Source organism: Watersipora subatra, chromosome 5 (genome assembly GCF_963576615.1).
Source record: "Watersipora subatra chromosome 5, tzWatSuba1.1, whole genome shotgun sequence".
Lineage (NCBI taxonomy): Eukaryota > Metazoa > Bryozoa > Gymnolaemata > Cheilostomatida > Watersiporidae > Watersipora > Watersipora subatra.
The window spans coordinates 31180640-31197243 of record NC_088712.1 but is presented as its reverse complement, the minus strand read 5'-3'; the positions used below and the strand labels follow the sequence as shown (position 1 = coordinate 31197243).

The 16604-nt window shown below is 34.7% G+C and overlaps 1 protein-coding gene across 1 annotated transcript in view; it reads right to left on the bottom strand.

The window, feature by feature from the left end:
* The window catches only part of LOC137397620 (xylosyl- and glucuronyltransferase LARGE2s-like), a 74407-nt gene that overhangs the window by 42384 nt on the left and 15419 nt on the right, over window positions 1-16604 (bottom strand). The window contains exons 2-3 of the mRNA XM_068083913.1: window positions 12387-12535; window positions 3716-3815 (exon numbers count right to left, since the gene is read on the bottom strand). Of these exons, the coding sequence (XP_067940014.1) occupies window positions 3716-3815; window positions 12387-12471 (185 nt within the window). The 5' untranslated portion in view covers window positions 12472-12535. The remainder of the gene's footprint in view (window positions 1-3715; window positions 3816-12386; window positions 12536-16604) is intronic.

The following is a 16604-nucleotide window of genomic DNA, read 5'->3' as shown; positions in this document are numbered from 1 at the left end:
GTCAACAAATGTTGCAATCTGGTCTCTCGGCGAGGGTACTCAATGACATTGAAGCTATGCTGAGAGAAGCTCTGCTGCTTGCCACTTGTGGTTCTATCTTTGTATTGCTAGAATGAAGTATGTCAAGAGCCCAACTCACAAAAAGATAAATGCACTGAGACACTGCCTCGAATATGTAGCCGAGTTCTCTTGCTTGACTCTCTCTCTTAATTGAAATATATTTCAGCTATTAAAACTGTTGTAAGAGTTATCTATATATATATATTTCTCAAAGTATGTCGTGTGTCGTATATATGTCGGTTTTCTATCAATAGAACTTAAAATCTTGGTATTGCGCAATCTTAAGGATTTGAACTCACAACGGCTTTTTCATCGACAGGGTTTCACCTGGATGCTCTACCACTGAGCTATAACGCCATAGAGTTCAGAGACGTTTTCCTATAAAATAAACAGCCTGCGCGTGCTAATGATTTTAGCCTTAGGTTTTTCACCGAAGATTTTGAGATTTGTTTGTCTTGGAGCTTGAACATACCTAAATTCGGTTTTCCGACTACACTAGAGCATGCGCATTGCATTTAGCAAAGCTCCGGAAACGCTTGGAAATGTATAAGCATTTTAAGCATCGTAAATTCTTTACAAAAAGGGAGAAACCATGTGGGACGGCGCCTCCTCTACCAAAGAAATTTGCTAGGGAGTTGACCCTTCCAGTCGAGTTACCCTAAATTGTTTTGGAGGATGAGTCACCTTTAAAGATGTAAAGTAAACAGGCCATTGCTGTTTATATTTTCTTTTTCCTACGATTTTTTATGTAACTATCTGTTGCATAGTTTTTAGTATTGTATTTTAACCTTTAATGCTTTGGATGTTTTAAAAGCCAAACGTACAAAATGTTTACTTTTGCTTTCTTTTTCCATCATCATAAATATAAAAAATTTTATTAAAATTAAACACGATTTATATATACCAGTGTCTATTTATAGTACGCAGTATACAGTACATCTTATGGTGTAAAATGTTGCAAAAAATACTTTACCGAAGTATATCTCCGAATTTACCCAAGTTTTTGCGCATCTTGAAACGGATTAAAATCTACATAATTTTATTTTAATGGGAAAAATTGTTTCGGATCTCGAAAAACTCGGTTAGCAACGCTAGAACAATTCCGTTAGAATAGGTTGAACTGTACGTTATTAAAACCTACACATTGCTGAAAGTTATGAACTTTTAAATATACAGTGGTTTAAAAACTTTTTCCTCATGATATGAAGTTTGCAAGTTACAGTCGTTTGAAAAATTTTGAAAACCTTTACAGTTGTTTTCATTTTGCTAAATGTTATTCATTTTGTTAATTATCGTTTATTTTAATAGCGATATAGTATAGTAACAAGCGCCATTTCCTTTCCCCAACAGCCGAATGTTTCGTTAGTTAAATGCGTGGTTCAAAAATTTTTCTATCAGTACTCGCTTTGTGTATTAGCTTACACATGTATCTAGCTTTCCTTCTAAACCTAACCAATTAGTAATTCGTAATTATTTTCACATTTTACAACAACCATTTGTATGATTAATGTAAGATTATCTGTAACATTTATCGTTAGTATCAGTTATTTCTCACTCTCTTATATTTACATACATTTACATACTTTGAGAAATATATATATATATATAGGTAGGTTTACATTCTCTTATTAAATAATTTATAAACTTTGTATAACTTTTGTAGTTTATAATACAAGTTTTTACAGTTTGTTACGTTATCGTTTTTATTGCAACTTGCATTTTTTAAACATAATTTGAGTTTAATATCTGTTTGAAGTTTAACCATTATTCGTTGTCTTATCACTGTTACCTATTATTACTTAGTTTCCAACCTTTCTTATTAATATTAATTTTTCATTCAACCATTTTTGGCAGACATTGTTCTAATACTAGAAATTCCACTGTCATACAGCCCACGACCAAAGTGATATTGGAAAAAGGAAAGGGTACTGATGGTTGAGAAATGCAATATTAGCAGTCAAATGGCACTGCAGTGCTATAGGATAACTGCAATAGTCGCTGTAATGTACTGGGTGTGGGAGTTATTATATACAACAAACAGCAATAATGAAAGGAAAAGATTATATGTTTATATCGCTCCCCCATCAATAGGAGAAATGCAATATTAGAAGTAAAATACACTGATATTATTAGAATAACCAATATTATTAATATAGTAATAGTATAAAACCAATGCACAATTTTGTTTACATTTCAAAACGTCATAGCTAACAATATCAAGAAGTGATATTTATATAGATTTTAAAAAAATCTATTTGAAAAAGTGTTAGGTCATGACAAACAGCAATAATGAAAGGAAAAGATAATATGTTTATATCTCTCCCGCTGCAATAGGAGAAATGCAATATTAGAAGTAAAATGCAATGATATTATTAGAATAACCAATATTATTAATATAGTAATACAGTAATAATAGAAAATCAATGAACAATTTTGTTTACATTTAAAAACGTCATAGCTAACAATATCAAAAAGTATAAAGAATAATATCCAAACTTATAATTAAATATCGTAATCTCATAAGAATCGTTAGAAAAAATATCATCGTCATTTCCTTTACTTACACTGCGTTGGACATCAGTTAGAATACCAAAGTACTCGAATGTTTCTACAAAGTCAGATACTTTGAAATCGGCAAAGATGAAACGATTTCAGTACTCCAACGTTAGTGACAGAAACCTTCGGCAATTCGACAATGCTATGGACCGGTGAAATGTGCACGTTATTTTTTCGCGAAATGCGCACGGCTTAATAGTTCTATTCTCTGTTGCTCGGCGTTTCAATTTCCGGTCTTAACTTTTATTAAACCAAGCTTTTCAAGCGTTTTGTGACGATTTTCGGCCAAATTAATCTGTCTATTTGTGTATAAGTCGATCAGATGGGTAAGTTTTAAGAGAATTTCGATAATTTACAAAGACTTGGTAACATATTTAAATAGGTTTATATGTGTTTTGTATCGTTATTATACTTTAACTAATCTACAACACGATGGTTAAATTTGTTGATGAAATTTCAAGACACGGATTCGTATCATTGTTGATGAATAATTTTCGTAAGTTGTGTGCACATGCATTTATCATAACCACTCTCATACTTCGCTTTCGCTCGTTTGTTCGTGGGAAAATTTCAACCACAAAATACTACCATACTCTGTCATATCTTTTTTATTAATCTGTTAAACACATGTATTCGCAGAAGTTACACATTGTCTAATACCTCTAAAGAAAATAACCTGTTCTGCACAAAATCATTCCCTCATGATATAAAGTTTGAAAGTTACAGTTGTTTGACAAAGTTTGAAAACTTTTACAGTTGTTTTTATTTTCTCTCCTAATTTATTTCAACTACAGAAAACACTTCTCTCATGATATGTAGTTTGAAATTTAGAATGGTAAATGTTGTTATATGTTGAATACAAATTAATTTTCTGTCCAAAGACTGTTTTATTACCCAGGCAATGCCGGGTGGTACAGCTAGTGATTTAATAAGTTTTGGTGAGCCACACCTGAACAGCCCTCTAAGCCTCCACTATTAGAACTTTGACACGAGACTCTGGCATCATCTGGACCGCCTTACCTGCCCTGTCTACCCAACCTCAAGCAGGCAAAAGCATTATGGACTGTAATATGCCACACAAAAGAGAAAAATCACTCACTGGAGTTGCTGCCGGAGCCTGATGTTGTCCTCTTCCACTGAAGACACGTCAATACCAGCAGATGATGGTACAGGGCCAACTGGTGCCAATTGAACAGTATCTGTCAAGCACGTAAAATGGAAAACTTATTGTAACAGTGAAACTTAGAGAGAGAGGACAACTACCAAGGATTATGACTACAATAGCAATATTATCGATAATGATATGAATGACTACAAGCAGCAATTACTAAATTTTACAAGCTTGAGAAGCCAGCTATTATAATTCCAATAATACGTGTTATAAAGCACAAAGAGTTAATTTATAAATCTTTAAACTGATAGTTATTATCATTTATTATTATTTACCACCTAACAAAGACATTTGTTTATATTCGCCACAAATTTGAACGGAGCTGACATGTACATGCTGTGAACAAACTGAAGGAGTAATAGATCATAACAAATATATCGGAACATACTCAAAGTAAAAGTACCAAGCTCAGCGATGTACTTAGCATTGCTTAGTCAAATCATGAGGAAATGAGAGACAATCGGGTCTTAGCCTAGTTCGCACCAAGTCTACTCTTCAGCAAAACTTGGTAATAAAAACTATTTGGAACAAGCCGATAGAGTCGTCAAGGTCTCGTGCTAGCCAAATGATGTTAGGTGTCATTAAATTGTTTGAGGAGAAGATTGAAATGATTGGGTAGTTACAGCTTTTTGTCGACTCCCTATTGGATGAAGTTAGATACATGTTATCGTTCAACTGTTCGCGGGGATGCAAGCGTGTGACCGATCGCCTGAACCAGGACGGAAAGCGAGAAGACTGGCGATGCGGCCGACGCCAAGACCCAACTCGGTAGACGACAAGGTTCCTGGTAATGTTTACGGTCGGCGGCGAAATCGGCTCTACAACTGAGGGCGGAGCCAAGTCGGCTCTACAATTGAGGGCAGAGCCAAGTCAAAGCCAGGAGCTATATAAGATGCCGCAGAAGGGACCAAGAGCAGAGCACCTGCAAGTCTCACACTGTGCAATTACTTATGTTTATTGCATATTTGACTGTACTTTTATATACATGTATATTTTGACTGTACCTATAGGCCTATATACATGTATATATTTGACTGTACCTTTATATACATGTATATATTTGATTGTACCTTTATATACATGTATATATTTGACTGTACCTTTACATACATGTATATATTTGACTGTACATTTATATACATGTATATACTTGACTGTACCTTTATATACATGTATATACTTGCTGCAAAATATACACATGTATATATTTGCTGCAAAGTACATACTCTTATTGCCTTGTACTCGAGTGGTCCTATTCTAAGGGAGGGAGTAAAGGAACTCCGTCAGTTCCTTTACACAAGGATGTTCAGGTTTGTGTAGATAATAGCTGGCGTTATCATTGGCTGAATTGGGGGTCAAAGGATCAGATACATTTGAGCGAGATGTGACTGCCATGAAGAAACTAATGCTTAGTCCTCACATAAACTAGGCATTCAATGAAAATTACAACTTGCCTCCCTCGACTCTTACTAGTCGGCCAACAGTCTTGTATCCTAGCAACATAGTCGGATATTTCATACCGATGTCTTTGGTATGAAACATCCTATCATAATATCAACATCAAGTCAACCATGTTGGCCTTACTAATTCATTTCAAAATATGCAGTAACGTTGCACCAACTGTCTACATTGACTGTTTCATAGTGAATGCTGTTGGTAATTCAAACGTAAACAAATCGCACAAGTAAATCGCATCACAAATCGCACAAGTAAATCGCACAAGTACATCGCACCACAAATCCCACAAGTAAATCGCACAAGTAAATCAGTGAATCAAAAATCTGCTTGTATAACAATTTTGTAGAACACTTGATTGTTAAACCGAGGTCCGTGTATTGCTTTAGTCTAAACACACCTTTAGGCCAGTGAGAAGTCAATCTATCCAATAATATACAGCCCCCCAAGGATAGGCAACGGCTATCATATGGGCGGGTTTAATGATCGAGCTCAGTTAGGATTGTGCTAGCCTGGGTTTCGAAGCTAACACAATTCTCGCCGGGTGGTCGCGTTGCCTTGTTAGGTTTCAGAAAACACGACTCGCTGTTATCGTGTCATTAGCTCATTCAGTCAGTAGGCCCCGCAATTCACAATATAGCAAACCTTGAATTTCTACAATGTAGGGGTAATACCTAACCAAAATAATGGATCCATGCAAAACAAAACATTTCAAATTACCTACTTTTACTAATTTTTAAATTGGTAAAGTTCGTAGTATATGCTTAAAGTTGAATATAATTTACCCAAAATTACCCAAACAACGGCCTTTTTTCCCTAGTGTTTGATTAATATTTTGCCACCCCTAATATAAAATGACAGTCTTTCATCATTGTCACATTGTTTTACCTGGCCAATAAGATGGGACAGCAGGCAAAGCTGTGCAGTGTAGTTTTCATACTCTAAATCTAAATATAAAACTGAATTTGGGCTATTTTACGATTGCGACTATTAATATCACGAATGCTTGTGAATGGCAACTGACTGATCGTAACGATGACAATATTGGGCAACTATATTTATTTGACAACAAAATGAATTCAACAGATCAGTAAAATAACCACTATAGTTCATAATACTTTTAAATTTACAAGGGGCTTTATTTAGCATATGGGTTTGTTCGGGTGCCGGATTCGGGTTCATCCCAACAGAGCTCGATCATTAAGCCCCGCCCACATGATAGCCGTCGGCTACTCTTGGAGGGCTGTATATGATCGATCTATCTATATATACATGTATATATATATTTCTCAATGTTGGTCGTGTGTGTATCTGTCGTTGTGTATGAAACTATGTGGCTATCTGAAACTATTAAAATTTTGGAATTAAAATTCCGCAATTAGATGGATTTGAACTCATAGAGATTGCAACCGCATGTTTAAAATCCAAAAAGTTATGAAATATTCTTCGCCTAGTTATTAGGAAACTTGATGATTTTTTTCAGGTTTTGTAAGGTTCAATTACTATATCTGAGGTCAAGGCCAATTCTTCTCACGCAGACAATTATATTATCTCCGTGGGAAGAGCCTCGACATTCTCTCTCCATTCGGTCAGACAAAGACAGTACGATATCTCATTTTTACATTTGTACCAATATCAAAAGGTACCAGTATCATCGTACTATAAGTTTAGCTTCTGGTGGAACAGCAATCTTTTTTATACACACACTTCTATGCAAGAATTGTTATTATCAATCCAACATATATTCAGAATATTTATTTTGCTTTCTCAGTTCGTAATAATTGTATCATTACCGAATTATCTTTTATTGTAATCGTAGCAAAACAGACATGATTTAGCTATTACTTGCTATTTTACCTTTAATTGTTTCATTTTTTTTAATTTATTGATCTGCACAAAATATTTTCCTCATGATGTGAAGCTTGAAAGGTACAGTTGTTTGACAAAGTTTTAAAATCTTAAGTTGTTTTTATTTTCTCCTAAATTATTTCAACTATAGGCCTACACAAAACACTTTTCTCATGATACGTAGTTTGAAAGTTAGAATGACAAATGTTGTTTTATATGTTAAATACAAATAAATATTCTGTCCAGACTTTGTTATTACCCGAGCAACACCGGGTACTACAGCTAATACAGATATACAAAGCTGTTGAGTTTCTTGTACTCACACTTTGTGCCGATTGGCTGCTAAATAAATACCTGGCTTTTAATTCAATCATCATGTACAGCAAAAAACACGAGCACAATGATCTAGAACATTTCTGTAAAATTTCTGTTTACCGATAGCTCGATAGAATTGGCCAGCAGTCATGAGAAATGAAGAGACGACAGAGTGTATATATATATACTCTGTCAGTATATAGATATACCTACAGTATATATCTCAAAGTTTGTCTGTGTGTGTGTAATTGTGTAGTTCGGAATGTCCAGTTATTAATAGCTATAAAATTTTGGTTAAAGATATCCGTATCGCAGAGGGTTTGATCTCGGAACCTCCCATTCACCAAGCAAATGCCTTTCCAATTTGACTACGCGCGGGTGATAATTTCATTGGGCGATATATGTCATTATGAGAGTAAAAACTGTAGATAACTAGCTTATGAAAATTAGCCATTGGCAATGTGCCAGGCTAACGGCAGGTGGTATTGTTTATGAGTTGATCTTATTAGTGTGGCATTGCTATCACCGTTTGTAAGCTGACTTTTAATACCTGTGCTACACCAAAACTTTCACTACTATATAAATATATATATATATATATATCACAGGTGATATATATATATACAGTCAAACATGGATAACTCGAACTTCACGGGACCGAGCGAAAGTGTTAAAGTTATCAGAGCGTTCAAGTTATCAAAGCACTGTTACAAGTCCATGTATTTACTTATTTATTAGTAGATGCATGCACATATACAAACTACAATAGAAATCAAAAACATAAATGGCTTGTTTCAAATTAAATGCTTCTAATGTAAAGTTTAAAACTTTTTTATCAAAAAGTATAGGAGATTTTTCTATCACTTGAGATTGTTTTGTTGTTTGAGGTGATGTTATTGCCAGGACGTTTTTTTAGATTAAAATTGACAAAACTTGATCGTTGTTGAAATGCTCAGAAGAAAAGACATCTTTTTCTTTTGAGCGTTTTAACCTAGATCAATTTTGCCGATTTTTCTTGAAGTTTATGCGAAGGTCACCTCACTTTTCCATGCTTCCGAAAGGCGATCGCTAAGCAGATGCTTGGTAAAAATCAAAATTCACCAAACCTTTAAAAAAGTCGTTGACAAAAATATTTTGCCAACAGTAGTAATAACGACGCCTATGATTTACGAAAAGTTGAGGTTTACCTCTATGATTTGGAATAAAGTGATTTTCTAAAGCAATAACAACCGTCTCGGTAGCCGTTGGGCAGAAAACTGTTCGAGTTAACAAAGTGTAGGTCGAGTTATCTATAGCAATTTATCATTACGTGGGAACGGACCAAAGAAACCATTCGAGTTAACCATGTGTTCGAGCTATCCGTGGGCGAGTTATCCATGGTTGACTGTATATAGGTCAGTAGTATACAACATAGTAGGAGGACAGGTACAAAGATACTAGCAACAAAATAGTATGGTAGTAGGACAGGTACAAAGATACTCGCAGCAATATAGTATAGTAGTAGGACTGGTACAAAGATACTCACAACAATATAGTATAGTAGTAGGACGGGTACAAAGATACTCACAACAATATAGTATAGTAGTAGGACGGGTACAAAGATATTCACAGCAATATAGTATAGTAGTAGGACAGGTACAAAGATACTCACAACAATATAGTATAGTAGTAGGACGGGTACAAAGATATTCACAGCAATATAGTATAGTAGTAGGACAGGTACAAAGACACTCACAGCAATATAGTATAGTAGTAGGACTGGTACAAAGATACTCATAGCAATATAGTATAGTAGTAGGACAGGTACAAAGATACTCACAACAATATAGTATAGTAGTGGGACAGGTACAAAGATACTCACAGCAATATAGTATAGTAGTAGGACAGGTACAAAGACACTCACAACAATATAGTATAGTAGTAGGACGGGTACAAAGATACTCACAACAATATAGTATATTAGTAAGACAGGTACAAAGATACTCACAACAATATAGTATAGTAGTAGGACAGGTACAAAGACACTCACAACAATATAGTATAGTAGTAGGACAGGTACAAAGATACTCACAACAATATAGTATAGTAGTAGGACAGGTACAAAGATATTCACAACAATATAGTATAGTAGTAGGACAGGTACAAAGATACTCACAACAATATAGTATAGTAGTGGGACAGGTACAAAGATATTCACAACAATATAGTATAGTAGTAGGACAGGTACAAAGATACTCACAACAATATAGTATAGTAGTAGGACAGGTACAAAGATACTCACAACAATATAGTATAGTAGTGGGACAGGTACAAAGATATTCACAACAATATAGTATAGTAGTGGGACAGGTACAAAGATACTCATAGCAATATAGTATAGTAGTAGGACGGGTACAAAGATACTCACAACAATATAGTATAGTAGTAGGACAGGTACAAAGATACTCATAGCAATATAGTATAGTAGTAGGACAGGTACAAAGATACTCACAGCAATATAGTATAGTAGTAGGACAGGTACAAAGATACTCATAGCAATATAGTATAGTAGTAGGACAGGTACAAAGATACTCACAACAATATAGTATAGTAGTGGGACAGGTACAAAGATATTCACAACAATATAGTATAGTAGTAGGACAGGTACAAAGATACTCACAACAATATAGTATAGTAGTGGGACAGGTACAAAGATATTCACAACAATATAGTATAGTAGTAGGACAGGTACAAAGATACTCACAACAATATAGTATAGTAGTAGGACAGGTACAAAGATACTCACAACAATATAGTATAGTAGTGGGACAGGTACAAAGATACTCACAACAATATAGTATAGTAGTAGGACGGGTACAAAGATATTCACAGCAATATAGTATAGTAGTAGGACAGGTACAAAGATACTCACAACAATATAGTATAGTAGTAGGACGGGTACAAAGATATTCACAGCAATATAGTATAGTAGTAGGACGGGTACAAAGATACTCATAGCAATATAGTATAGTAGTAGGACGGGTACAAAGATACTCACAACAATATAGTATAGTAGTAGGACAGGTACAAAGATACTCACAACAATATAGTATAGTAGTAGGACAGGTACAAAGATACTCACAACAATATAGTATAGTAGTAGGACAGGTACAAAGATACTCACAACAATATAGTATAGTAGTAGGACGGGTACAAAGATACTCACAACAATATAGTATAGTAGTAGGACAGGTACAAAGATACTCACAACAATATAGTATAGTAGTAGGACAGGTACAAAGATACTCACAACAATATAGTATAGTAGTGGGACAGGTACAAAGATATTCACAACAATATAGTATAGTAGTGGGACAGGTACAAAGATACTCACAACAATATAGTATAGCAGTAAGACAGGTACAAAGATACTCACAACAATATACGTAGTATAGTAGTAGGACAGGTACAAAGATACTCGCAGCAATATAGTATAGTAGTAGGACAGGTACAAAGATACTCATAGCAATATAGTATAGTAGTAGGACAGGTACAAAGATACTCACAGCAATATAGTATAGTAGTAGGACAGGTACAAAGATACTCACAGCAATATAGTATAGTAGTAGGACAGGTACAAAGATACTCACAACAATATAGTATAGTAGTAGGACAGGTACAAAGATACTCACAACAATATAGTATAGTAGTGGGACAGGTACAAAGATACTCACAACAATATAGTATAGCAGTAAGACAGGTACAAAGATACTCACAACAATATACGTAGTATAGTAGTAGGACAGGTACAAAGATATTCACAACAATATAGTATAGTAGTGGGACAGGTACAAAGATACTCACAACAATATAGTATAGTAGTAGGACTGGTACAAAGATATTCACAACAATATAGTATAGTAGTAGGACGGGTACAAAGATACTCACAACAATATAGTATAGCAGTAGGACAGGTACAAAGATACTCACAACAATATAGTATAGCAGTAGGACAGGTACAAAGATACTCACAACAATATAGTATAGTAGTAGGACAGGTACAAAGATATTCACAACAATATAGTATAGCAGTAGGACAGGTACAAAGATATTCACAACAATATAGTATAGTAGTAGGACTGGTACAAAGATACTCACAACAATATAGTATAGTAGTAGGACAGGAACAAAGATACTCACAGCAATATAGTATAGTAGTAGGACAGGTACAAAGATACTCACAGCAATATAGTATAGTAGTAGGACAGGTACAAAGACACTCACAACAATATAGTATAGTAGTGGGACAGGTACAAAGATACTCACAACAATATAGTATATTAGTAAGACAGGTACAAAGATACTCACAGCAATATAGTATAGTAGTAGGACAGGTACAAAGACACTCACAACAATATAGTATAGTAGTGGGACAGGTACAAAGATACTCACAACAATATAGTATAGTAGTAGGACAGGTACAAAGATACTCACAACAATATACGTAGTATAGTAGTAGGACGGGTACAAAGATATTCACAACAATATAGTATAGTAGTAGGACGGGTACAAAGATACTCACAACAATATAGTATAGCAGTAGGACAGGTACAAAGATACTCACAACAATATAGTATAGCAGTAGGACAGGTACAAAGATATTCACAACAATATAGTATAGCAGTAGGACAGGTACAAAGATATTCACAACAATATAGTATAGTAGTAGGACTGGTACAAAGATACTCACAACAATATAGTATAGTAGTAGGACAGGAACAAAGATACTCACAGCAATATAGTATAGTAGTAGGACAGGTACAAAGATACTCACAGCAATATAGTATAGTAGTAGGACAGGTACAAAGATATTCACAACAATATAGTATAGTAGTAGGACAGGAACAAAGATACTCACAGCAATATAGTATAGTAGTAGGACTGGTACAAAGATACTCACAGCAATATAGTATAGTAGTAGGACAGGTACAAAGATACTCACTAGCAGCAATATAGTATAGTAGTAGGACTGGCGCAGTGGCTGTTAATAAGCAGATGAGGAAGAACCTACTGCTGACCAGCCTCATTGCTCTGGTATCATAGCCTCAGCTCTGATCTAACAAGTCATCCCTGGTTCAGCTTTGATGAGTCCTTCAAGAAAAAAGCAAATCTAAGGTTATGAAAATTAAAAGAACAAAAGCATATTGGAGCTTCTCTATTGTTCAAAGCAACTTAATCGAGAGATACAATATTTACTAGCAGTTAAAGGAAGAATTCGATCCAATCAGCGCTGAGTCTCAAGCGTAAAGAAGTTGCTTCCCATGAACAAAAAAGATAACTGGAGAGAACTAGTGCCAGAAAATCGCAAAACAGTATGTAGCGCGCCTCAACCTGTACTAAAAAACCGATAACACTCAAATTTTGCAATATTAAATTTAAACTTCCAGCTAGCATTTGTCTTGACACCCGAAGTTGTTTCCAACAGAAGATGTTTGAGGCTTTCGGAAATATGGTAGTTTCATAAGTGAATGTGGAGAAGCTGGTGAAAACAAAAATATTAAATAATGAAGGATATACAATTAATCCGTTTAAACTTCACCTAGTCTAAGTTGAACTAAGTTGTGTCTTGTATCTCTATTAACATCCGAGCTCTAAACCTATGCATCCTCAGGCCTACACTTACCTTTGCCTGTCCCTAATGTAGGGAATCAATAATAATTATTAATTTCGCTTTTTACCCATTATTTACTTTTTTACAATTAGTATTATGCACAGTTTAATATATAATGAAAAGTGTAATTAGCAGCTATATATAAATATACCGTGAAACCTCTAATTGAACGCCATGGCACTCTATTTTCCAACCCTTCCTCTGTGATGGCGGTCAATCAGAGGCAGAGTTCAAATAGAGGCTGGTGGTCTATTTTTCAAATAACTCGTCAGAATTTTCGGAAGGTAAATCTAACTGTATTACGGGCGAAGCGAATGTTGCCTATATTTTCCCTTGTTCTTTTCGGTGGACCGATATTAAACATTTTGAATGCAGTAAATATGCTAACTTACCTCTAACTTGTCAAAAAGATCTTAATAAATACGCATCAAGAAACCAAGAAATATCTCTACCAGTTGATATCTATTGCTTGCATTTGACCTGCGATGATATTATAGCCCGAGTCCTTCTTTGCAATTTGTTAGCATTTTCAATTTCTATTACATTCTAAAGTTGAAGACATATTTTTATTTTATATCTATATTTAACAACCTTGCATAAAAGCTCATTGCACTCACTGATATGTTTGCTACGGTTTGCAGCCAAAACTAGCTTTTATGAGCAATCGATGTCGAGTTATGAGCATCAATCCATTGTAAGCAGTGTTAAGATAGCCGTAAAATGCTATTAAACAACATGCTATAAATCTGCATATCCATAAGTTATACAACAATAATCTATCAAATTATACAAATATATATTCATGAACAAGTGACATAAACGAACCAAACTTATATTACATGCAGAAACAAAAATTAACATATTTGAAACAAAAAACATATTTCCATCGTTTGCTTGGATAACTGCCTTCTGATTGTTGCTTTCGATAGAATGAAAGCATCTTCTAGTTGTCCAATACCTTCCACAATAATTATCTTCTGGCTTCAATTCTTCTTCTGTACTGCTGAACCAGTCGATATTAACATCCAAAAAATTTTGCGGCAGAGCAAAACTTTCACGCGCTGCATTTAGCACTGACGCAGTGCTAAAAGTTTGCTTGCTAAACCGGTTGCGAACCGGTTTTCATATGCATGTCCTTCGAAGTATTAACAAGGAATGACTATCAGCCTGAGATAGTAGTTATTTCTATGGTGTTGCTTTCCAAGTTCCATCTACCATCATAAATTTAAACCGTATTTTTACATATGCACGTGTACTTCGAAGCATCAGGACAGCGATAAACAAGGAACCACTATTAGCATGAGACAGTGATGATTTCTATAGCGTTGCTTTGAAAGTTCATCTACCATCGTAAATTTAAGCCGTTTTTATATACGTAGGCTACTTAGAAGTAGAAAGACCACATTAAACAGAGACCTACTACTAGCCTGAGACCGTTATTGAGTATTGCTACGGTTTTGCTTTCAAAGTTTTAATGAAAAAAACGAAAAGCTTTGGAATTGAACAAAGAGATAATTAACTGTTATTGATATAAATAATTCATTATTAATATGATTTTGTATACATTTTTTACTGATCAGGTGATAATATGGACTCGTAAAGATCAAATAATGTCAAAGTGGCGGTCAAATGGAAGTGATGTTCAATTGGATAGTGGCGGTCTATTTTTCAAACCCTTTCAAGGTGGCAGTCAATTGGAGGTGGCGTTCAATTAGAGGTTTTATGGTACTCATGCTACAGACAGTACTGTTTCGGCCAATGAAGCCTCATCAGTGCAGCTCAAAGCAGGCAAGAGACACAAATGCCATATACATTGTATATTAAATATAATTACAACTATGCATATATACATGTATATATATATATATATATACATATATATGTACGCATAGTTGTAATTACATACATATACATATATATATTTGAAAAATTATTGCGAAAAAAGTAAACTTTTAGTATTTGCGTTACAAATTTGTTTCGTGCGGAGCACTCATCAGATGCGATTGTACTAAAAGTACAATTTTAGTACAATCGCGTCTGATGAGTGCTCCGCACGAAACAAATTTGTAACGCAAATACTAAAAGTTTACTTTTTTCGCAATAATTTTTCAAATATTTCATACTCCACTAATAATCTTTTAGGTTTTTAGTGTAGAGTTCTCTTTTTATATGCTTTTGCATTTGCTTTTAGTTAATATATATATATATATCAAGGAGTTAACAAATCATTGTATCTCTATGAGATTATTCCCTATAATATCCAACCGTGATGATGTGCGAAGCTGATCTCAAAACGAGTCAATTTAGGGGTTTGACCGTATCAATAAAATGGTTTCCAGAACAGGTCAACCGGGTAATGGGAGGGGTAACTATTAACTCATATAGCCTTATATCTAAACGGTGAGGAAGGATTAGGGCTATGACAATGGCGAACACAATTGAACAAATTCCTTCCTCACAGAATCCCTTGACACGAGCAAAATAACCATCTTTCTCTTGAACAGACAAAGGAAGCTTTTTTATCTATCCATTGAAGATATCCGTAAGGGCCTTTTGTCAAGGTAATTTCTTAACTAGACTAAACTCACACTTCCCATGAGGCTGTCCCTAAACACACCCCAATCAGAACTCTATAAACTTGAGAATGATAAAATTCATACCGGCTGTTAAAGGTTGACTAGCAATAAAATACACATTACAGTTATTTGGTACCAAAAGATTCACCATGTCTTACTCTCTTGTATTGTAGATGCAAAATATGTGGGAATGTGATTACAAGCTCTTAGAAGCTCAAAAACGAAAAGCCGCCGTAAATTGGAATCTCTTTATTTCTCTGACGTAGTCATGAAATTTGGTTATCGTCTTGTCACGTGATGTTCTCCCGTGAATTAAAAGGGCAATAAAAAGCTCAATATAAAACTTATCATAGCACTAGTTTATGACAAACACTTCGGGTTTTACCGAAGACCCCGTATCAAATATAGATGCTCGCTACTTTACAGTTTTGTTTCGGTTTGGTCTAATCGGCAAGTCGTAATCTGATAATGTGACCCAATACTTCGCAAATAATTTCTGCAGCACTTTTCGATTATCACAAATGACCAACAGGCTCATCATGATTATCAGAAAATGATATGTACTCCTTCAAGCTTAGGCTAAAAAATTGAGCGAATTTTTACGGTAAGTTATAAGATATCACAGCTAAAAGTGACAGCATTAAAATGACGATAAAATAGACGCGTAAGAACAATAGACATGGTTTTATTGAATGCGTGAAGTATATTTGTGAAATATTTCGACGAATAAAGTTGCATGAAAGTGTAAACAGAAACCATCTAACACAGCTGCGTCACATTTGAGCCGTATTGGAAAGAATCCAAACTGCGGCAGTCTCGTGTGGCTGCGATGAACTGTTCGTTTTTGAGTTTTTAAGAGCTTGTAATCACATTTCCACATATTTTGCACCTACAACACAACAGAGCAAGACGTGGTGAATCTTATGATACCAAATAACTGTAATGTGAATTTTGTTCCAAGTCAACCTTTAAC